At 37.7% G+C, this 24,417-nt stretch overlaps 4 protein-coding genes across 6 annotated transcripts; 3 read left to right on the top strand and 1 right to left on the bottom strand.

The window, feature by feature from the left end:
- Window positions 1-516: 516 nt before the first annotated feature.
- On the top strand, window positions 517-7,387 carry LOC125139964 (lymphocyte antigen 75-like). Of its 2 annotated transcripts, XM_047806704.1 has the most exons (7): window positions 517-748; window positions 3,276-3,405; window positions 3,835-3,934; window positions 4,159-4,221; window positions 5,496-5,843; window positions 5,941-6,273; window positions 6,413-7,387. In XM_047806704.1, the coding sequence occupies exons 4-7, from the start codon at window positions 4,185-4,187 to the stop codon at window positions 6,778-6,780; spliced, it is 1,086 nt and encodes a 361-aa protein (XP_047662660.1). In that variant the 5' UTR covers window positions 517-748; window positions 3,276-3,405; window positions 3,835-3,934; window positions 4,159-4,184; the 3' UTR covers window positions 6,781-7,387. The 2 variants fall into 2 exon arrangements, with proteins under 2 accessions (XP_047662660.1, XP_047662661.1); XM_047806705.1 differs by lacking the exons at window positions 517-748; window positions 3,276-3,405 and having other exon boundaries at window positions 3,644-3,934.
- Window positions 7,388-10,420: 3,033 nt separating this feature from the next.
- Window positions 10,421-14,054, top strand: LOC113637298 (lymphocyte antigen 75-like). 2 transcript variants are annotated; one of them, XM_047806702.1, is made up of 4 exons: window positions 10,421-10,648; window positions 12,517-12,873; window positions 12,973-13,305; window positions 13,444-14,054. In XM_047806702.1, the coding sequence occupies exons 1-4, from the start codon at window positions 10,612-10,614 to the stop codon at window positions 13,809-13,811; spliced, it is 1,095 nt and encodes a 364-aa protein (XP_047662658.1). In that variant the 5' UTR covers window positions 10,421-10,611; the 3' UTR covers window positions 13,812-14,054. The 2 variants fall into 2 exon arrangements, with proteins under 2 accessions (XP_047662658.1, XP_047662659.1); XM_047806703.1 differs by lacking the exon at window positions 10,421-10,648 and having other exon boundaries at window positions 12,540-12,681; window positions 12,761-12,873; window positions 13,444-14,053.
- Window positions 14,055-14,656: 602 nt separating this feature from the next.
- On the bottom strand, window positions 14,657-18,936 carry pnrc2 (proline-rich nuclear receptor coactivator 2). The gene is made up of 3 exons (XM_027137897.2): window positions 18,739-18,936; window positions 17,908-18,141; window positions 14,657-17,356 (listed from the first exon to the last, which is right to left on the bottom strand). Exon 3 carries the CDS (start codon window positions 17,333-17,335, stop codon window positions 16,925-16,927), a length of 411 nt encoding a protein of 136 aa, XP_026993698.1. The 5' UTR covers window positions 17,336-17,356; window positions 17,908-18,141; window positions 18,739-18,936; the 3' UTR covers window positions 14,657-16,924.
- A 1,545-nt stretch (window positions 18,937-20,481) lies between these two features.
- Window positions 20,482-23,559, top strand: akirin1 (akirin 1). Its single transcript, XM_047806562.1, has 5 exons — window positions 20,482-20,860; window positions 22,271-22,396; window positions 22,522-22,656; window positions 22,917-22,988; window positions 23,116-23,559. The coding sequence occupies exons 1-5, from the start codon at window positions 20,656-20,658 to the stop codon at window positions 23,124-23,126; spliced, it is 549 nt and encodes a 182-aa protein (XP_047662518.1). The 5' UTR covers window positions 20,482-20,655; the 3' UTR covers window positions 23,127-23,559.
- The last annotated feature ends 858 nt before the right edge of the window (window positions 23,560-24,417 follow it).

The following is a 24,417-nucleotide window of genomic DNA, read 5'->3' as shown; positions in this document are numbered from 1 at the left end:
TCAGCTATACGATATGAATCACGATACTTTACAATTATCATTATTGTGGAAAGTTAAAGCTGTGAAAGGATGTGATGGGATTGTGATTGGATTTGAACTGACATCTAAACCTGTGATGATCCACACTGCACTAATACATTTCATCTTAAACCATTTACTATTATTTTAAGTACAATATCAGACTTAGAAGACTGGGCAGTTAAATGACATGGCACACGCCTGAACATGTTAAACGAAAAGGAAATAAAAATAAAACCAACTCACAACATGGACACACAGTGCAAGTCAAAGAACGAGTCAGCTGTGTCTAAAACTTTGGCCCCTGTAAACTATTAACTGCTACAACACGACTTTAACGACATGCTGCATGACAAACAGGTGAATGAAGTTAGAGAGCGAGATGCTCAACACTCCTGCACCTCATCTCCATACACCTTCCTCTGCATCGTCTGCCACAAAGCTGTTGTAAGTCACTGATTGCGTTCACATCCTCCTTTCTGGTGTAAATCCTGGAAACTCCACAAACGTGCTGATATCACGGCTCTATGTCGTGACTGACTCCGGTGCTGCTGTGATTTAAAATGACTTTAATAAGAGCCCTAAGATGCGCTCTGTTAAACTGGTCTGAAACTAAAGTGGACGTGAATGGAGCTCGACTGCACGTCTTCCACGCCTAACAGTGAGGAATAGCGTTCTACAGACTATCAGCACACGTACATCTGTAACCATGTGACCAAGGGGACTCGGTGTAGGTAATAAACTGCAACACATAGGATTGACAGAATAAAGCAAATCAAAGGAGATGCTTATTTACACACCTTGTCGAACTTCAACCCCCATAGTGCAGTGCGCACAGCGCTAATTATAAAAGTATAGGGGCTGAAAACACAAGGTGTGTGTGGGCCACATTGTGAGGATGTCACAACACACACTTTTGCATTTGGTTTGCATCAAACATTTCCTCTTCCACAAAAAAAAACAAGCAAAAACCCAGAAACCACAGGGAGCCAGATCAATGTTATCTGATCTATAAAAGAAGGCATGGCTGGCATGTGAGAAAAAGGTGTGAAAGTAAAGGCGAGAGAGTGATAACACACTCTTCAGCAATTTGGCTGTTTAATGCTCAAGATTGTTACTCTTTAATGTAGTAAATTATTACTTAAGGACATTAAAATATTAGTAAGTGATGTAATCAGTGGTCTAAACTGTTATTAGTACAGATATGGACATTAGGAGAGTTTTTTGTTTTAGTCATTTCTGTCGAAATCTTGCCCACATATGGCATCTGGACGAGATTAAAGTTGCACATCATGTGAAAACTGCACAAGATTTTTACTTTCACATGAGCACGACTGAGACGTCAGATGAAACCTGTGGCACAAAGAAAGACTATGTTCAATAATATAAACATGAGTGTTAACATGATATTAACAAGTACATGTATAGCACTTGCTCATATTCATGAAGTCTACTAGTGTGTATACATTTTGGGAAATAAAACCAGGTAGAATGCTAATAAAATACTGAAGGTACAGAGAAATAAAACTAATAAGATTGAGATCAAAAGAGGGATTATATAAAAAAAAAAAGTCTCCTGAACCTCAGCTTTATTTTAGAGTTTTGTAGCGGAGGTTGGAGGATTATCTGTAAGGTTTGGATAATCAATATTAATGATATATGTGATATGTTACTTCAGTCGTGTGTTATGTTGCTTGATGTCAGATTTCCATCTATTTCCTCTATTTTTATGATATTCTCTCTACAGTAGTTTTCCTGTTTCCATCCTGAAACATTTGCATGTGGTTTGTTCTGCAGCTTCAGTTTTCATTATAAATTTATTTCCTTATGTTGGATCTCTGGTGAAGAAATAACATTTATATGTGTGTTTTGTAAGACTTTGTGTTGTTTTTTTTTTTATTAATGGAGGTATTATATTGCAGGACAGACTGTCATACTATATATTCTTTATACAGTACAGGATTCAGTGGGAATAACTCAGTGGCTGAATAATTCAGAACTTTTATTAGTTATGTTTGGGGAGATAGACGTGTAATGTCTAGACCCAGATTAAAATCCAGCTCCACTTCCTTTCAGACAAAATCTGTACACAATGAACTGAAGTGAACTGAATTGAATTGAATGTAGTCCTGTTTTTAGTATTCTCCTGTCTATTGGTTCATCTACAGAACCATTCTGTTACTCTGTTTCATACCAGATGAGTGATCAAGCCAACATCCTTGTAGACTACATTTATTAATTTGTGTGTGTGTATGTGCGCCTGTGAGAGAGAGAGAGATTATGACTGTTGTTTATTGTAAGTGTTTGTTGCCTTTTTGGACTCCTTTATCATTTGCAATTTTGCTCCCATTTAAAACAGTTCGGCTCAATTTTTAGTGTCATGATTGTTTCGTTTTGAGGTTTTGTTCAAACGACCATCGAAAATATCCTAGCTAATGAATGTTTTTTTTTCATTGGTTGTTGCGTTAAATCTTACCCAGCTATTTTCTGATTGGCTATTGTGTAGCTTCTCTTAGTTGTTTGGCTGATAAGTGTCAGGCTTGAAGCGGTGCGGACAGATACATTTTGGGCGCTGCGGCATATTAGATATATGATAAATAGTCCAAAAGTATTTATGAGTGAGAAATATGATGTGTGGCGGGAGAGCGTGACAAAAGACCAAAATGAGTGACTGTCACTAATGCGTGATACTTAACAGCCCTGTATCTGCCTGAGAGCAGGACTCCTACATACTTGCATAAGACTCTGAGTTTTAATCTAAGCATCACCATTTGTGTTTGTGCTGCTTACTATGTGAGAATTTGCAGGTTATAATAACATCATTCCTTACTTTGGGACGGTTAAAGTGTGAAGTGGTAAAAAAAAAACATGGTGGCCTCCATGAAAGCATGAGTTTTGTTTGCTTTGTTAGAGCATGTTTATAGGCTATCGGTTCTGTTCTACTGGAGTGACCTTCAAACATTCATGCAACAATTTGGACTGAAACTGCAGCTACAGCAACAAGATCACACAATAGTGAGAACCTTAGCAACAAGCTAACTGGCTAATGTTAGCGACAACTCTAACGTTGACTACTGATTAGCTTCTCAATACAGCTATTATTATGTTATGGTCAGTGTTATAGATTTAACCGAGTGCCGTGTCAGTATGTTAACAGATCATTTAGCCAGTACTGCTAAAAATAGAGATTTTACATTAAGAATTGTAAATGTACACTGTTTATAGTTTCATTCACAATTATTTTGATTTGTAAACAGCGACAGAGCGGGTAGTCCACCTGAAGACTGCGTCCTGCAGAATCCCAGGCATGCTGAGTTACAGGCCCGGGAATCAGGAGCTGATGGAGGCTGTGGACTGAGCCACAGCTATGAGGGAGGAGCAGTGCCTGTATGAGTTTACAGATGTTTCATAAGCATTCACAAGCTTTTACTCAGAAAGCTGTAGGGTGCTCAGAAGGTCCTACATGTGTACGTGCGTGTGTGATCGTATTTACATCACATACTACATGTACAATCACAATGATCTTGACACACACACAATATTCTCAGTGTTTCTGGTGGTTAGGAGTTAGAGTTACACACATTCTATTGAAAACAGTCAGAGATTCATGCTCCAAACTAAATGAGTGCTAAATCTCACTTGTATTCGCTTTTTTAGTTCAGCTTCCTCTCAGTTTTTCACTTTAAAAAGATTCACTTTTAATTATCCCTCTAGTGTGTGCACTATTGATACTGTTGTGTGCTAGAGTTCTGTTATGTGACTCATTATCAAACCAGATCTTTCTCCTGTTTTAACCTTCACATAATTGTTTATCAGTTCACATCTAACTTCATCACGTGACATCACCAAAGTGACGGACATTAAAGAGGGTTGAGTTGAACGTTAAGCTTCCATTCAGCAGTGAGCAGCTCATCAGGTAAAACGGCAGCACTTTACCTGGATTTGTTTATCTGATCTCTTTCTCACTGATTCACACACACACACATGGCTTAATCATTTACACTTCACACAAACACACAGCGAGCTGCTCTCTGACAAAAAGCCCTTCTTCTGGGTGCAGGATATTTTATCATTATTTTCTCTACTTCCTCTTCTTCTTATTATTATTATTCTTATCTGATGTTTTATTTTAACACACAGGGCATCACCTCAGCATTGCTGTCACCATGGTAACTGTGCCAGTCCTGTTCCTCCTGCTCTCAGGTAATTGTATCATTATAATTAATAAGCGTTGTTAAAATATTTCAGATGTAATGATTGTTGTATATTTTGAACTGTGAAAATATTCAGGGTAAAAGTTTCATCATGTTAAACAGTATGTGTGAGACTATGTGATTACAGAATGAAAGACCCTGACATCTGTTTTAATAAATAAACTCTACATAGTTATTGCTGCTTTATGATGGATAGAAATAATAAAGTCAGTGGCTGTGATGATGTGGTCAGGATGATATTTATCCTATATATCGAACTGTTTACTACGTGACTGAGTTTGGTAGCTCAGCACAGAGGAGACTGGACAAAAAAGTGAACCATTCAAATTAAACACCCCAGATAACTGAGAAAGTATTTTAAAAGTATTTAAATATCTCATTGTCAACAGAATTGCAAGTCTATGTGTCTTAGTAATTTGTTTAAGAAAATACAATGAAATGTGTTTATTTGTTATTTAATCAGTATGAAAGCTGCAGTTTTTCCTGCAGTGTATCAAGCTCCAATCAGTAGCCAGGTTAAAGCTGAATAATGCTGTTTAGCATCTGTGTGTGTGTGTGTGTGTGTGTGTGTGTGTGTGTGTGTGTGTGTGTGTGTGTGTGTGTGTGTGTGTGTTACACTGTGAGTTTGAGAGAAACACATTCACATTCAAATGTTATTTTATTTGTAAGTACATATTCAAAATCTTTAAATCTAATTTCAAACATGGCTGCTGATATCTCACATGGTGGTGTTGTGAAGTTCCTGTACACTCTGTAGGTCTCAGATATGGAGACTGGAAGCAGATAAAAATATGTGAATGTGAATTTTGTTTATTTGGATTATAAACATGTCACAGAAAAGTTCAAGTTCAACTGTATTTATATATCACATTTACAAACAGCCACACGGCTGACCAAAGTGCTTCACGCTGAGTTTGACATTACACATACACTTAAAAATACACACACACAAAAATAGAGTTCAAAAAACTAAAATAAGAATTATTAAAAAAGTAGACAAAATAAAACCAGTTTAAAAGACAGTGATATAAATATGGGAATAAGAAGTGATGGGAATGGGAGTGATGTGTTCATGTTTGCGACAACTAGAGAGAAATCTGGCTGCAGCATCTTGAACGAGCTGGAGACGCGTAATCTGAGTTTTAGATATACTGCAATATAAAGAGTTACAGTAATCTAAGTGAGAAGTTACAAACGCATGAACAGCCATTTCTTAAGGGTATCTCTGTCCTGCTACATTAACAGGAGAAATTTCTTCCACAGCTTCTACTCCTCCAGTCCAGAGTCAACTCACGTCACTCCATATTATTCCGGGTGACATGAATCAGACTGAGGCTCAGAAAGCTTGCAGAGAAAATTACACCGACCTCGTCACTGTGTACTCTGTTGAAGACAACAATAAACTGGTGATAAAGGCTGGTAACGTTTCTGGCTGGATCGGACTCTATCGCAGTAATTTTAGTGAGAAATGGTCTAATGGTGATTCTGTAACATACAGAAATATGACAGGGAATTTTGGGACATCGAGCTACTGTGCTACTATGAAAGCTGATGGTGCATGGGACAGTCTTCAGTGCACAGAGACAAAAAATTTCATGTGCTATGAACAAGGTAACTCCAGGTGACTTCATTACAGTATAACTATAAAATATAAATATAATATAGATCAAAAAGATAAATAGACATTTTTATTTTTGCATTTCCACAGACGCTTCCTCACAGACTCGTAATTATCATCTAATCCTTGAGACTAAGACCTGGTATGAAGCTCAGCGTTACTGTAGACAGAACTACACTGACCTGGTCAGCATCAGAGATCAGCAGCACAATCAAGAGGTGTGGATTAAAGGGTTAAACAGCACCACACCCTTCTGGATCGGCCTGCTGTGTGATGACTGGCAGTGGAGTGATGGAAAAATCTCTGCCTACAGAAACTGGGATAGCAATCATCCTCTACCACAAGGCAACTGTGCAGCAGTGAGAGGAGGGAGATGGAACTCAGTCCCGTGCAGTAATAATTACTCTGCTTTGTGCTACTACAGTAAGTGTCGACTTCCTGAAGAGTAAAATCATCTCAGCAATCTTCTGTATGATGACTAGAACATAGCTGGTGTGAGTCTCTGTCTCTGATATCACTCTAAACAATACCTCCTCCTTTTGGTGTTTTGTGTCTCTATCAGGTTACATCCATGTGAGTGAAGAGGCTCTGAGCTGGGAGAAAGCGCTGGATTACTGTGATAAAGGGAACAGAGCTGGATTGTTGCAGATTGAGTCTGAACATGACCAGACTGATGTGGAGAATGAGCTCAGAAGGAGGCGTGTCTCTGAGCCTGTGTGGGTGGGGCTTAGACAGAGCCAGCTCTTCGGGTTCTGGATTTGGCCTGATGGGAAAGCTGTGTTTCCGTACTCCAACTGGGATGAAGGGAAACAGCCTGAGCATCAACTCTCTCAGCACTGCGGTGCCGTCGTTCCACAGAGGTACAGATGGAAAGACATGAACTGTGAGGCTCAGTACAAAGCTCTGTGTCACATCAGATGTTCTCCATGAACCACTATACGTTCATTTTATATATTTATCAATAGTTTTTTTTTAAATATTTGAATGCATTCTTTATATATATTTATTGGTTTTTTTTTTCTATCCTATCACATATGTAATTATTCATAATAATTAATTTAATTTAAAGCTTAGAGACAACATGGTTATTTGTGGGAAAATTTTAATATAACTACGCTGATAGAAATATGAATTCTTGAAAAAAAAATGAGATCAAATGCATTTACATTTCTAACCATTTTAAACATTATATATTAATGTACATGTGAAACTCGCATAGTGTAATGAGTCTGTCTGTTTTCCTTTGTTTCTGTCTGCTGTCATTCCCTGCTGTTAATTGTTGGCCCCACCCACTTATTTGTTACCATGGACATTAATTGCACTCAATCTCTTCCCCAGGTGTTTTGTCCTAGTCTTTGATTGTCTCCGCCTTGTGATTGGTTCTTGTTCACTATATCTACTCTGTTTGTCCACGTTGTTGGTGTAGTATGTTATCTGGTTATGTCCCTGTTCCGCTCAGTGTTCTGCCCTGTTTTTGCCTGCCTATCTGTTGTTTATTTCTTGTTTTGGTTTAGTAAAAGTTCAAACTGCACTTGGATCCTCACTCGCCTTTGTCTCTTCATGACACATAGGGTTTGATTTTTTTTTTTTTTTTTTTTTGCTTTTTAAAAGTAATACTGAAAAATGTTTTAAAAGATTATGTATTTTTGAAGCCATTTTGAATTTTCACTAAAGGTTGTAAACATCTATAGCTATTTATATATCTAAATTCCACATACAAACACCACACTCCCATTAAACCCAAATAATCACAGGGAGCCAGATCGATGTTATCTGATCTATAAAAGAAGACATGGCTTGCATGTGAGAAAAAGGTGTGAAAGTAAAGGCGAGAGAGTGATAACACACTCTTCAGCAATTTGGCTGTTTAATGCTCAAGATTGTTACTCTTTAATGTAGTAAATTATTACTTAAGGACATTAAAATATTAGTAAAAATTAGTAATCAGTGGTCTAAACTGTTATTAGTACAGATATGAACATTAGGAGAGTTTTTTGTTTTAGTCATTTCTGTCGAAATCTTACCCACATATGGCATCTGGACGAGATTAGAGTTGCACATCGTGTGAAAACTGCACAAGATTTTTACTTTCACATGAGCACGACTGAGACGTCAGATGAAACCTGTGGCACAAAGAAAGACTATGTTCAATAATATAAACATGAGTGTTAACATGATATTAACAAGTACATGTATAGCGCTTGCTCATATTCATGAAGTCTACTAGTGTGTATACATTTTGGGAAATAAAACCAGGTAGAATGCTAATAAAATACTGAAGGTATAGAGAGAAATAAAACTAATAAGATTGAGATCAAAAGACGGATTATATAAAAAAAAAAAAAAGTCTCCTGAACCTCAGCTTTATTTTAGAGTTTTGTAGCTGAGGTTGGAGGATTATCTGTAAGGTTTGGATAATCAATATTAATGATATATGTGATATGTTACTTCAGTCGTGTGTGATGTTGCTTGATGTCAGATTTCCATCTATTTCCTCTATTTTTATGATATTCTCTCTACAGTAGTTTTCCTGTTTCCATCCTGAAACATTTGCATGTGTTTTGTTCTGCAGCTTCAGTTTTCATTATAAATTTATTTCCTTATGTTGGATCTCTGCTGAAGAAATAACATTTATATGTGTGTTTTGTAAGACTTTGTGTTGTTTTTTTTTATTAATGGAGGTATTATATAGCAGGACAGACTGTCATACTATATCTTCTTTATACAGTACAGGATTCAGTGGGAATAACTCAGTGGCTGAATAATTCAGAACTTTTATTAGTTATGTTTGGGGAGATAGACGTGTAATGTCTAGACCCAGATTAAAGTCCAGCTCCACTTGCTTTCAGACAAAATCTATACACAATGAACTGAAGTGAACTGAATTGAATTGAATGTAGTCCTGTTTTTAGTATTCTCCTGTCTATTGGTTCATCTACAGAACCATTCTGTTACTCTGTTTTATACCAGATGAGTGATCAAGCCAACATCCTTGTAGACTACATTTATTAATTTGTGTGTGTATGTGCGCCCGTGAGAGAGAGATTATGACTGTTGTATATTGTAAGTGTTTGTTGCCTTTTTGGACTCCTTTATCATTTGCAATTTTGCTCCCATTTAAAACAGTTCGGCTCAATTTTTAGTGTCATGATTGTTTCGTTTTGAGGTTTTGTTCAAACGAAAATATCCTAGCTAATGAATGTTTTTTTTCATTGGTTGTTGCGTTAAATCTTACCCAGCTATTTTCTGATTGGCTATTGTGTAGCTTCTTTTAGTTGTTTGGCTGATAAGTGTCAGGCTTGAAGCGGTGCGGACAGATAAATTTTGGGCGCTGCGGCATATTAGATATATGATAAATAGTCCAAAAGTATTTATGAGTGAGAAATATGATGTGTGGTGGGAGAGCGTGACAAAAGAACAAAATGAGTGACTGTCACTAATGCGTGATACTTAACAGCCCTGTATCTGCCTGAGAGCAGGACTCCTACATACTTGCATAAGACTCTGAGTTTTAATCTAAGCATCACCATTTGTGTTTGTGCTGCTTACTATGTGAGAATTTGCAGGTTATAATAACATCATTCCTTACTTTGGGACGGTTAAAGTGTGAAGTGGTAAAAAAAAAAACATGGTGACCTCCATGAAAGCATGAGTTTTGTTTGCTTTGTTAGAGCATGTTTATAGGCTATCGGTTCTGTTCTACTGGAGTGACCTTCAAACATTCATGCAACAATTTGGACTGAAACTGCAGCTACAGCAACAAGATCACACAATAGTGAGAACCTTAGCAACAAGCTAACTGGCTAATGTTAGCGACAACTCTAACGTTGACTACTGATTAGCTTCTCAATACAGCTATTATTATGTTATGGTCAGTGTTATAGATTTAACCGAGTGCCGTGTCAGTATGTTAACAGATCATTTAGCCAGTACTGCTAAAAATAGAGATTTTACATTAAGAATTGTAAATGTACACTGTTTATAGTTTCATTCACAATTATTTTGATTTGTAAACAGCGACAGAGCGGGTAGTCCACCTGAAGACTGCGTCCTGCAGAATCCCAGGCATATTGTGTGATCGTATTTACATCACATACTACATGTACAATCACAATGATCTTGACACACACACAATATTCTCAGTGTTTCTGGTGGTTAGGAGTTAGAGTTACACACATTCTATTGAAAACAGTCAGAGATTCATGCTCCAAACTAAATGAGTGCTAAATCTCACTTGTATTCGCTTTTTTAGTTCAGCTTCCTCTCAGTTTTTCACTTTAAAAAGATTCACTTTTAATTATCCCTCTAGTGTGTGCACTATTGATACTGTTGTGTGCTAGAGTTCTGTTATGTGACTCATTATCAAACCAGATCTTTCTCCTGTTTTAACCTTCACATAATTGTTTATCAGTTCACATCTAACTTCATCACATGACATCACCAAAGTGACGGACATTAAAGAGGGTTGAGTTGAACGTCAAGCTTCCATTCAGCAGTGAGCAGCTCATCAGGTAAAATGGCAGCACTTTACCTGGATTTGTTTATCTGATCTCTTTCTCACTGATTCACACACACACACATGGCTTAATCATTTACACTTCACACAAACACACAGCGAGCTGCTCTCTGACAAAAAGCCCTTCTTCTGGGTGCAGGATATTTTATCATTATTTTCTCTACTTCCTCTTCTTCTTATTATTATTATTATTATCTGATGTTTTATTTTAACACACAGGGCATCACCTCAGCATTGCTGTCACCATGGTAACTGTGCCAGTCCTGTTCCTCCTGCTCTCAGGTAATTGTATCATTATAATTAATAAGCGTTGTTAAAATATTTCAGATGTAATGATTGTTGTATATTTTGAACTGTGAAAATATTCAGGGCAAATGTTTCATCATGTTAAACAGTATGTGTGAGACTATGTGATTACAGAATGAAAGACCCTGACATCTGTTTTAATAAATAAACTCTACATAGTTATTGCTGCTTTATGATTCATAGAAATAATAAAGTCAGTGGCTGTGATGATGTGGTCAGGATGATATTTATCCTATATATCGAACTGTTTACTACGTGACTGAGTTTGGTAGCTCAGCACAGAGGAGACTGGACAAAAAAAGTGAACCATTCAAATTAAACACCACAGATTACTGAGAAAGTATTTTAAAATTATTTAAGTATCTCATTGTCGACACAATTGCAAGTCTATGTGTCTATGTGTATAAGTTTAGTCATTTGTTTAAGAAAATACAATGAAATGTGTTTATTTATTGTTTAATCAGGACGAAAGCTGCAGTTTTTCCTGCAGTGTATCGAGCTCCAATCAGTAGCCAGGTTAAAGCAGATAATGCTTCTATCTATATAATAGAATCTCTCTCTCTCTCTCTCTCTCTCTCTCTCTCTCTCTCTCTCTCTCTCTCTCACTCTCTCTCTCTCTCTCTGTGTGTGTGTGTGTGTGTGTGTGTGTGTGTGTGTGTGTGTGTGTGTGTGTGTGTGTGTGTGTGTTGGGCTTTGAGAATGAGAGAAACACGTTCACATTAACATGTTATTTTATTTGTAAGTAAATATTCAAAATCTACTTTAAATCTAATTTCAAACATGGCTGCTGATATCTCACATGGTGGTGTTGTGAAGTTCCTGTACACTCTGTAGGTCTCAGATATGGAGACTGGAAGCAGATAAAACTATGTGAATGTGAATTTTGTTTATTTGGATTATAAACATGTCACAGAAAAGAAACTTTTTCTATAGTTTATATTTATACGTTCACACTGGAAATGGTTTTTCTGTTTGAGGAAAGTGCTGTTGTTTAGTAGACACAATTTTTAATGTCCTTATTAAGAGCTTCGGAATCTACAAACATTGTCGGTTTTCCTAACTGTCAAAAACTAATAGGGTAACTAGCATGGATTAGCTGCGGTCGTTAACCAAGAACTGAAACAAACCAACGTAACAAGAAATATAATTTCCTAACATTCAGTACCATAAAACACATTCTCACTTGTGAAATGTAATTCCCTGCTGTCTAAAAAATATAAGAAACAACTTTTTAGATTTCGTTCAGTTGAACATCGAATCGCAGCACAAAAGTCCGGCATCGTCCATGACTTCGAAGTACAAGACCCCTGTTCCAAGATGCCAGCGGATTTGACGCATTTTTAGAAACCCAAGGCGACATCTAGTATAGATATCTATGCCATCAACTGAGCTCCGGTTTATGTTTGTGTGCTCAGATGACTCACACTGCCACCTGCTGGTGATGAGAGGTTTAGTTTTACTGCTCAGTCTACAGGAGCAGACAAAGAAGAACTACAGACTATTTCTGAAGCTGTTGAACATTATTCTTAAAGAAAGTTATGGTTAATACAGCATTCATTTGCTCTTTGGAATGGTTAGGTGTTATTTAAGCAGGTAATATATAGTATAAAATGATGTGATGGGCAAATCATGTTATTTTTTGTTCATTTAAAGATTTATATTCATTTATAGAACACTTTTTTTAAATGAACCCCATTATTTGATAAATGATTTATGTAATTAATCAAATATACATATAAACAAATTAATGATACATCAAAAGATTAATGTCTGCATTCATCAAATCACATTTTAGTCCTTTTATCTCTGTCCTGCTACATTAACAGGAGAAATTTCTTCCACAGCTTTTACACCTCCAGTCCAGAGTCAACTCACTTCACTCCATATCATTCCGGGTGACATGAATCAGACTGAGGCTCGGAAAGCTTGCAGAGAAAATTACACCGACCTCGTCACTGTGTACTCTGATGAAGACAACACTAAAGTGGCTGAACTGATGATAAAGGCTGGTATGGTTTCTGGCTGGATTGGACTCAATCGCAGTAATATAAGTGAGAAATGGTCTAATGATGATCCTGTAACATACAGAAATCTGTCAGGGCATTGTGGGACATCGAGCTACTGTGCTAGTATGAAGGCTGAAGGTTCATGGGAAAGTGTTCAGTGCACATTAGCAAGAAATTTCATGTGCTATGAACAAGGTAACTCCAGGTGACTTCATTACAGTCTACCTATGAAATATAAATATAATATAGATAAATAAGATAAATAAGACATTTTTATTTTTGCGCTTTCCACAGATGCTTCCTCACAGACTCGTAATCATCATCTTATCCTTGAGAGTAAGACCTGGTATGAAGCTCAGCATTACTGTAGACAGAGATACACTGACCTGGTCAGCATCAGAGATCAGCAGCACAATGAAGAGGTGAGGATTAAAGGGTTAAACAGCACCACACCCTTCTGGATCGGCCTGCTGTGTGATGACTGGCAGTGGATTGATGGAAGAATCTCTGCCTACAGAAACTGGGATATCAATCAAACTTTACCACAAGGCAACTGTGTAGTAGTGAAAGGAGAGAGATGGTACTCAGCCCCGTGCAGTAATAATACCTCTGCTTTGTGCTACTACAGTAAGTGTCGACTTCCTGAAGAGTAAAATCATCTCAGCAATCTTCTGTATGATGACTAGAACACAGCTGGTGTGAGTCGCTGTCTCTGATATCACTCTAAACAATCCTCCTCCTTTTGGTGTTTTGTGTCTCTATCAGATTACATCCATGTGAGTGAAGAGGCTCTGAGCTGGGAGAAAGCGCTGGATTACTGTGATAAAGGGAAAAGAACTGGATTGTTGCAGATTGAGTCTGAACATGACCAGACTGATGTGGAGAATGAGCTCAGAAGGAGGCGTGTCTCTGAGCCTGTGTGGGTGGGGCTTAGACAGAGCCAGCTCTTCGGGTTCTGGATTTGGCCTGATGGGAAAGCTGTGTTTCCGTACTCCAACTGGGATGAAGGGAAACAGCCTGAGCATCAACTCTCTCAGCACTGCGGTGCCGTCGTTCCACAGAGCTACAGATGGAAAGACATGAACTGTGAGGCTCAGTACAAAGCTCTGTGTCACATCAGATGTTCTCCATGAACCCACTATACGTTCATTTTATATATTTATCAGTAACTTTTTTTTTAAATATGTGAATGCATTCTTTATATATATAATTTTCTATCCTATCGCATATGTAATTATACATAATTTAATTTAAAGCTTAGAGACTACATGGTTATTTGTGGGAAAATTTTAATATACTACATATTTAAACTACACTGATAGAAATATAAATTCTTGAAAAAAAAAATCACCTGCATTTACATTTCTAACCATTTTAAACATTATATATTCATCTACATGTGAAACTCACATAGGGTTTGATTGTTTTTTAATCATCACCTTTTTTTGCTTTTTAAAAGTAATAATGGAATAAATGTTTTAAAATATTATGTATTTTTGAAGCCATTTTGAATTTTGGCACTAAAGGTTGTAAACATCTAAAGCTATTTATCTACCTAAATTCCGCATACAAACACCATTAAACCCAAATAATCAGTCTGCCCTGGATACAGAACAGGTTTCTAGATTTATTGCCAAACAAGCATCTAGAGCAGCTGGATCACTGCCTGCTTTAGAAATGACAGCGTTTACAACTGTAAGATTCTGCAGCTGACAGTGAGGACTGTACAGATAATCTATCGTATAAACTTTATTCACTACAAGAGAGTGTACTGCTCGGTCCTGCATCACAGAGGTCACTAAACTCTGAGACTTAAAACAAACCAGTGACGTGAGTTTAGGTTTTCATCCGGTTCAGCTGAGAATTCAACACTTCTACCATCTTCCACTTCCCTGAGGAACAGCAGCACATCACACACTAATTACTCAAACTATATAATACACATAGTAATTATTTCAAGAAAAGAAACACACACAGATTTGGGGGTTAAAAAGGGGGGATTTATTTATTTTTTTTAAACCAAATTAGGCAGTGCTTAAAAAACAATTTGTTAACATACCAATTACAATAAAATGGGTTTTGTTTCTTTTTTTTAAATTCTCTTAAAGTGACATTAAAAGGTTTGGGACAAATTCAACGCCAATTATCAGGGAATGTCCAGAGACTTTTACACACACAGCAAATAAACATTGAAACAAAAATGCTAAAAAATAATTTGTATTCAAATGTGAGTCTGCAGAGGAAAGAACTCACTCCTGGATACACAAAGCTACTTAAAATCTACTGTAAGAGGGGAAAAAAAGCATAAAATCAGGGTTCTGCTTTGAAAATGGAGCTGATGTGTGTGTGTAAAAGTCTGAAACTTTAAAAACAATCTTTTTTTAAACTTGCACTTAAAACTTTTCTCCTCTGCACTGTGCCTTCTATAAAATAAAATCATGTGCAGGATCACTGGCAGAAACACGGCACCGTGCAGAGGGACTACACGCTACAGTACAAATATTTTCTCTCTTTTTTTTAACAAAAATAATTTCAGCATTTCAAATCAAGCCACATCATCTGCATGACTTACATTCAGTGTTGTTACTAAAAATACTTTATCAGCAGGTTTAAAACAACCCTGCGTTCAATGTACAATATGCTACAAGGTTTTATACAGCTCATTATTTACACGGCTCCGGGGCGCTATCCAGAGTCTCCTTCCTGTTGGCCGTTAATGCGCCCGTGTGCAGAACAGAACACTGTGTTCAGGCATGTGGCAATAATCAGCTATACGATATAAATCACGATACTTTGCAATTATCATCATTGTGGAAAGTTAAAGCTGTGAAAGGATGTGATGGGATTGTGATTGGATTTGAACTGACATCTAAACCTGTGATGATCCACACTGCACTAATACATTTCATCTTAGACCATTTACTATTATTTTAAGTACAATATCAGACTTAGAAGACTGGGCAGTTAAATGATATGGCACACGCCTGAACATGTTAAACAAAAAGGAAATAAAAATAAAACCAACTCACAACATGGACACACAGTGCAAGTCAAAGAACGAGTCAGCTGTGTCTAAAACTTTGGCCCCTGTAAACTATTATCTGCTACAACACGACTTTAACGACATGCTGCATGACAAACAGGTGAATGAAGTTAGACAGCGAGATGCTCAACACTCCTGCACATCATCTCCATACACCTTCCTCTGCATCGTCTGCCACAAAGCTGCTGTAAGTCACTGACTGCGTTCACATCCTCCTTTCTGGTGTAAATCCTGGAAACTCCACAAACGTGCTGATATCACGGCTCTATGTCGTGACTGACTCCGGTGCTGCTGTGATTTAAAATGACTTTAAGAGCCCTAAGATGCGCTCTGTTAAACTGGTCTGAAACTAAAGTGGACGTGAATGGAGCTCGACTGCGTGTCATCTATCAGCACGACTACATCTGTAGTAGTGACCAAGGGGACTCAATGTAAGTGATAAACACATAGGATTGACAGAATAAATCAAATCAAAGGAGATGCTTATTTACACACCTTGTCGAATTTCAACCCCCATAGTGCAGTGCGCACAGCGCTAATTATAAAAGTATAGGGGCTGAAATCACAGGGTGTGTGTGGGCCACATTGAGAGGATGTCACAACAAACACTTTTGCATCAAACATTTCCTCTTCCACAAAATAAGAAAAAAGAAAAATACAACCCACAGGCAGCCAGATCAATATTTTTTGATCTATAAAAGAAGACATGGCTTGCGTGTGAGAAAAAGGTCGGAAATGTAAAGGTGAGCGAGTGATAACACTCATCAGCACTTTGGCTGTTTGGATGTTTAATGCTCAAGAAAACTTTCCTGTAGTAAATATAAACAATGTTTTATGATGCACGTTGTATAAAGAGAGGACGTGTCCCACCACACACTGACTAGCGTTAACGGCCAACAAGAAAAAAAATATAGACAAAAAAAAAAAAAAATAAAAAAAAAAATAAAAAAAAAAGATAGGTGAGGAGGAAATTCAGGCGAGTGTTTCATTCATCAAGGTGTTAGACTTCATTAAAACACTCCTCCCTCCTGTAAGGCCGCAGTGACAATCTGTGCAAAAAAAAAAATATAAAAAAAAAATCTATATACAGTTAAAATGGAACCGTTTGCAGTAAAGGTCCCGTTTAAAATCACAGCGCTGCAGCGTTGCAGGGGGGCGAAGCCTGGTATGAAGTCACTGACGATTCATTAACATCGTTTTTCTTCACGCTTGTACTTTGAGGAGGCTCTTTAACTGAAAGGCCATCAACTCGCGTCGATCGCAGGGAATCATGGGAAGGGAAACCCAGTGACTAGGAGGTTTAGGGAGTACGCTAGGAGAAGGCGGCTCGCTGAATTTGGCGCCAGCATAGGCATGGTTGCCCTGTGTGACCAGAATGTTGTTCAAGTGAGTCACGGCTCCTCCCCAGCACTGATTGCTATAGGAGAGGCGAACAGAGCTGTTCTCCTTCTCAGCCAGTTTCTCAGGAGAGGTTGGAGAACCAGGAGATGCAGAAAAAGAGCTGGTGTGCTGGTTCCTGCTCCTCGGCTTGGCCTTGCTAACATGGCGGTGCTTTTTGGAGGCCGAGTGATCAGGATGGGGCACTGGAATGTTGTATCTCTCCCCGCCTCCCATTCTGATTGTGCTCGATGTCACCTGGAGAACGTAAATAACATCAAGGGGGATTAGAGCCAGTGTTACTGTAGCCATGATAAACCTGAAATAGACAGCAAGAATACTGGAGACAGACAAATACTTATAAAGCACTAAAAAGTTATCAGCCCAACCTAAAAGACATAGCAGGATCATGCCAGCTAATCAAGAAATTTCATACTGTTCAGAACACTTGGGTCTCTAACAAAAGATGAGAAATTGGGGGAAACTTATCAAATCATTTTCATAATAAACAGCATAATGACTTCACAAATGCATTTGAATGCAGGATTGAATCTTCCATCGATTACAAAAGACAAACTATTTGCTTCTTAAACTACCTCCAGAGAACACACTTTTTAATGATACGTGACACGAGACAAGATGTATCGCAGCACTGTATTAAAAAAAGTGATCCATCATGTACATAAAATCACTTTAGTATGTATGCTTCAAAAATCCATTTTTATAATGTTATATATTTTTTTAATTGTTGTGCTTCATCATCATCATCATCTCACTCTCCGTCACAGTTTTCTGTAGGACAGCTTTACCTCTTTGTTGTTGATGTAAAGTGGACTCTGCAGAGATTTCTCCTTCTCACCGTCTCCTCACTGATCTGTCTCCAGGTCCTCGAAGTAGTCCGTCTACTTCTCACTGCACACGTCTTTAACTCGGTCTTTATGGTCTTTGTGGTGTTCATGTGCCAAAGAGCGACGTTTTGTCGTGAAGCCGAGCTGAACATCAACTCACCTCGGCACACACGGCGCTCAAGGAAGCCCTTAAATCTACGAACAAAAAGAAAACCGTGTTTTGTTTTTTCATACCGCATAGACTGATGGAAATATATAAAACTGTGGCATATTAATATATATCAATTAGCATTTATAATATAATCCTAACTACCGAATCTTGGTGCATTCAGAAGACAAAGGGCTTTTCGACGCTTCAATTGGAGATATTTACATTCTTATTCCGGAGAACATTTAAACGGTTTATTACACGGATAACTCAAGTGGTGTGATTAAAGCAAAAACGTGTATTCATAGACTTCAATAAACTAAACGTAACATAACATAAAAAGGAAAAAGGTCTAGCAAACAAAAAGTTGGAGGCGTACCAAAACAAAGAGCTGGCGCTCACAATATGGCGGTCGAAGGACTGGTTTACCATTTCCACCCGCATTCTGTAAATCCCTCCTCCTGCGCAATGATTGGCTAGTGCGTCGTATTTACAAGCATCTAGCCAATGGGAACCACAGAGCTACGAAATACTAGCCAAACCTAACGCAAACGTACAAGAAACAACTGTAAAACGGGTGCGGAAAAAAATCCCTTTAAGCTAACTTTGCTAACTAGCAAAAGGAATCAAAAAAGACGTCTTACCGACTTCCTTAAGGGATTGAGGGCGAAAACGCCAGCCGCAGCTGTTGGGTGAAAGTTATTTCCCACAAGAGCTAACAGCTTCTTCGACCCGATACCACAAGTCAAATAATTACTTTCTCTCTCACTCTCTATATATATACATCTATCTCTCTCCTTCACTTCGTCTGTCTCACAACAAAATGGCTCCTCGGTCAAGACTATGTACAGCAGCTGGGAAACGACCAATCAAAATGGAACACTCAATTGGTTAGACCAATAGGCGTGAGCGACACGCTTGTTGCTGCCTTTGTTACGCCACAGGCTTAAAACGGTGACGCAGTTTTAGAAAGAAAACTTTTCTAGTTCTGTTTTTTTTTTCCACATTGTTGCACATTTTACTTTCGATTTAACTCCTGTTTTTACTCCGTTATTATTATTGACACGAAACGTTTTGTGATTTATTAAAACTGCTGTCAACTCCATCGACTCCTGTGTACATTATAACATTATACTGTTTATGGATTATAGTATAGTATAGTTATATGTATATCTTTATCAAATAGCACTGCATATTTAAATTCCCTACTATGTTTGAGTTTGTTAGTTAATAAAAAAAAATCATATTCTTTCTATTTTTTTTGTTTGTTGCAAAAAATAAAATAGAAAGTTTGTCTGAAATGTAGAACTTTTTGCAATTTATAGAGAATGAAAAAAATAATTAATTTAATTTCATCTGATTATTAAATCTTTAAACAAAGCAACAAAGCAGTGTGAATGAAAGCTATACTAAAGACCACCATGAATAACCAAACTCTATTTTCTGACTTGTAATACAACAGCTTATATATATATATATATATATATATATATATATATATATATATATATATATATATATATATATATATATATAAAGAAAGAAAGAAAGAAAGAGAGAGAACACCTTATACGGTGTTTTTTCTCTCTCTTTCTCTCAGGAGATGAGGTGTGAAGTGTGTGCACATCTGTTTATCTCGTAATGTCCAATGGTGGCTTTTTCACACCTGATGGTACTGTGGAACAACAAGAAGTGTTTAGAAATATATTGGGGGTTGTGGCAATTGAGGTGATGATCTGCTTATGATTGTGTTAAATTTCTGTCATTTTCCACAACACATTAAAAAAAATCTGCGAGTAAAACCTGCAGCATTACTGAACAAAGACAGATAACAAGCTACATCTTTAGGTAAAAGGTGTATGAATAGCTTATGATGGTTCATCGTGTATTTTTCATATAGGTGTGATATAATCTTTAGATGTACAAACCTCAATGTTAAGGCTCTTCTGCTGTGTAAAACCCTACAATCAGGAAGGTTTTCAAACTAGAACGATACAGAGAACCCACTGAAGAAGTGGAGAGTGAAGGAAAAAATAAGATCAGAGAATTCTATCATAATTATGTATATATACATTTACAACTAATTCAATAAAACAGTATTTTATCGATTGATTAATTACTGGTTTACTGAATAAGGTGTGTTTTTTGGACGCAAGCCAAGAAACGGTATGTGAATAAAATGTTTTCGGATGAACACAGGAATAAAAAGACTTTTTTCTGTAATCGTTTGTACCAACATAGAACGCAAAATTTCCTCACAGGGGGCCTGAATAATAAAGACAAAACCGTATGTACTGCGAGGAAGCATGTTAACGTACACCCCTATGTGGGCGACATGGTACAGTCTGGCATTGTGACGCAGTAGCATTTTACTTAGACACTGGCAATTGGCAAATCCAAACCGGTGTTAGTGGGAGGGGGAGCAAACCGCTGAGTTCATAAAGAAAGCTTAGGGAGAGAAAGACGGGTTGAGAGAGCGGAAGTCGGAGGTTTTGTCGAACACTTGGGATTTTTGAAAGCCCTCAAAACTCGACTGTGATTTTATCTAATCTGGTGAAAACATGGCGTGTGGTGCGACGTTAAAACGCTCCATGGAGTTTGAGGCCCTATTGGGCCCACAGTCTCCGAAGCGCCGGCGGTGTAGCCCGCTAGCCGGAGCCGCCGCTACTCCTTCCCCGCAGAGGTGTAGCCTAAGACCTCAAACGGAAAGCCCAGTGAACCCGGCGTCCCCTCAGGCTTTGAGCGGAGAACACAGGCTAACTCCAGGTAAAGAGTCGAGTCACCGATCATTCGCGTTATATTAGACCTTTACATAGTCTTTAGGTTCAGGTTTAGCTCCACTATCTAAGGCTGAATTCCGAATATACTCCTATGATACATTTGGTGCACTACAGCAGCCGGTATTATGAGCCCTATGTAGGGTGCTAGTGTAGCAAGTGGGTCGCGGTTTGGGATTAAACTGTTTCTGTAGCTAGCTTTAAGGTTTTGTATTTAAACATCACATCTCATTTTTATTCATATACATCTCTATAGTCGAATAGGTCTTAAAAAAATGAAGTATTTCTCTACATTTGGTGTAATTATAGTGTAATTAGCCTGAAGCATCTCTGTCGCGTTAGCGTCTCGCTAATCAAGTTAGCTAAGGTAGGCTAACTGTTGTTGTTATAACCTTTTGTTCTCATTCAATCAGCATCAGCAGAAAAAAATATAAACAAACAATCCAGATGATGACACTTTAAAGGTGCATGTATGTTTATTTCTTTAAAACGCGGTAGTATTTCAGTACGTATTATAATACAATCTGGTAAATAATGGTAACACTGCTAACATACCTAGCCAGACTCTCACGAGCTTTGTTTATTTGAGGATTTATTTTAAAAAAAAAAGAGTATTTATCATATACTTTAAAGTAGAATACAGTCACCTGATTATAAAGATTATAATGTTCTGTGGGAAATTTAAAAATATACAGTTTCTGGATTAATCACTAGTTGTTTACTGTGTAATTTAATGTAATCTTAAAAAAAATAAAATTTTCACTTTTTTTGTATTTTTTGAGTATAATAACAATAATTTGTTACTAGATCACTATCCAGTTACAGCTATTTATTTGTATACTTTTGTTAATTTTTTGTGTTTTTTATCGACAAGGCAATTTTTCTCTCTCCCCGTTTAGACTTATTCAACTGTATTATGCTGCATTTACACTAATGTGGTTACTGTGTTTTTAGTATATTTTATATCTGATTATAAAAGAGATATATATATATATGGTGACCTGACTTCCAGGAACTGAACTGAAAACACACACAGAGTTAATACAACAGTGTTTCGCCACAACAGAACGCTCAGAGTTGTCTCTATTCATCAGGATGCCTCAACTCAGATGTTAAAAACACTGAGTTAATCGTGTGTGTGCAGAAGTGTGTATGTTGTGGTAAAATAATGGCAGTATGGTGAAGTGCAGTTGATGTTGAAATGGTGGTGTTTTTTTGTTTGTTTATTTGTTTGTTTTTGCAACACAATTTTTAAAATCTGTTTTCATAAGCTGTACACGTCCCCGGGAATGATCTGTTACTATCGAAACAACAGACCTATCAAAGTGCATGAATTAATATAAACCATTAAATATTTGTTTTAAACTTGGCTAAATGTTTTGTTTGTCTGTATTTACAGAGCAGATCTTCCAGAACATTCGGCAGGAGTACAGTCGTTACCAACGGCGACGGCAGCTGGAGGGAGCGTTCAACCAGACAGAGACGGGTGCAGCTGTTGAGAGCTCCAACCCCAGCTCACCATCAGGTCAGAACACACACTCGAACTCTAAACCCTGGGTGAAGACAGTAGTCAGAACACTGCACTAGTGTTGAGCTGTGAGAGAACGGTACGTTAATCTGATCCGGTTTATTCTTCCTCTTTCACCACAGGTGCATCATCAGTGAAGAAGGACCAGCCCACGTTCACCCTGCGGCAGGTGAGCTATCTGTGCGAGCGCCTCCTGAAAGACCATGAAGAGAAGATTCGTGAGGAGTACGAGCAGATCCTCAACACCAAACTGGCAGGTACAAGAGAGAGAAGATATGTCGATCCAGCAGACTTTACTGACTTCTGAAAAATAACTTCAGTCCTGAGTCCTTCAGTGGTCACACTGATAACATCATTGTCATGTCTCTAATTATGTTAACATCGTTAACAATGGAGAGTTTCCTTTTTTCCAACTCTGTGATTACATGAAACACTTTTTGTTTTTTTTAATGGTTTTATTACTCAAACACAATAACAGCTCAGTGTGTGCACGCTGATCCTCTCTCTTTCATTACAGAACAATACGAATCGTTTGTGAAATTTACACAGGATCAGATAATGAGGCGGTACGGAGCTCGACCTGCCAGCTGTATGTACACGTCTCTTCTCTCATTAACATTTATTCGAATATAAAGTCTATTTAGTTGTATTGGTGAACTCTGGGGTTTTATATTTAAGTCTTAAATTTGTTTGTTTTTTTTGTTTGTTTGTTTCAGACGTATCTTGAAGCTCTGAAATGGACGCGTACAAGCCAACAGCATGGTTGCTGCAGTATCATTTCTCTCTCTCTCTCTCTCTCTCTCTCTCTCTCTCTCTCTCTCTCTCTCTCTCTCATTCCTTGTTCATTTTAAACACTGTTCGGGTGATCTGGGTTCTTTGTCCACGTAACCTTCTTTTTCATTTTTCTTCCTGAAGCCCGGCTCCTGAGCAGTCGTGAATAAACGCTGTTCTGATGATGATAAACTCTCTCTTCCCTCTTTTTAAAATAGACAGAAAATTGAAAGTGAATGTTTCTGAATCTGCCGTTTCTATAACACACTCAACTCTACTTCCTGCTTCAAACCTGAGGGATGTGGATATTTTTATTTTCCTTACCTTATTTTTTGTTTTTTGAAAAGAATAAAGGTTCAGTGGTCTTCTCAAACCAAGGCCCCTCTTCACTCTTTATTTCTCAGCTGTTTTATTTGATGCAGTATTTTCTTCGTCAAACCGCTGTTGTGACAAGCATTTCACATGGCAAGCTGAAAAGCAGGAGGGTTTGTGGTTTCACAATGGAAATAGTTAGAATTCATATTAAATTATCTTCACATCATTTATTGAATATTTTTGTGAGTGTGAAAGACTGACTGAGTGAATGTGAGTGAGACTAAGTAAAAGTGCTTTATAGTGTCATGGAGAGACAGTCTCACTCAAACACACACACACAATCACTCTCTGAAAGAGAGCGCGCGTGAAAGAGCAACAGCGCGTTAAAGAGATAGCGAGAACGTGTGTGAGAAAGCGGGCGCGTGAGAGCAAGCACGTGTGTGTCTGAGAGTGAATGTGTGCGTCAGAGAGTGTGTGTCCGAGTGTGAGTCTGTGTCTCTGAGTCTGAGTGAGTGTGGGGGTGTGCCAGTGTGTTTTTGTCTGCGAGTGTGTGTGTGTCTGTGCGAGTGAGTGTGTGTGTCTGTGCGAGTGAGTGAGTGTGTGTGTGTGAGAGAGAGAGAGCGGGCAAATAACAAAAATAACATTTATATCTGTAGTAAAAACTTAAAATGATCAGCAGAGAAGAAAAATAAACAGTAATCAAGCTGAGTGACATTTAAAACTCTTCACATTTCACACGCCGCCCCATCTTCACTTCTCATTAAGTGTTTTAATTGATATAATGTTAATGCTGATTAATAAATGAACTACAGCAGGGTCGTTGATGTTTATTGAAAAATCACAAAAGCTTTTCACATTTAAACATTTCCTTTGTGGAGGAGCTTTTTCTAGAATCTGATTTATTTACAAACGTTGCTGAAGATTCAATTTAG

The sequence above is a fragment of the Tachysurus fulvidraco genome, chromosome 22 (genome assembly GCF_022655615.1).
Source record: "Tachysurus fulvidraco isolate hzauxx_2018 chromosome 22, HZAU_PFXX_2.0, whole genome shotgun sequence".
NCBI lineage: Eukaryota > Metazoa > Chordata > Actinopteri > Siluriformes > Bagridae > Tachysurus > Tachysurus fulvidraco.
This window is presented reverse-complemented; position numbering and strand designations above follow the sequence as displayed.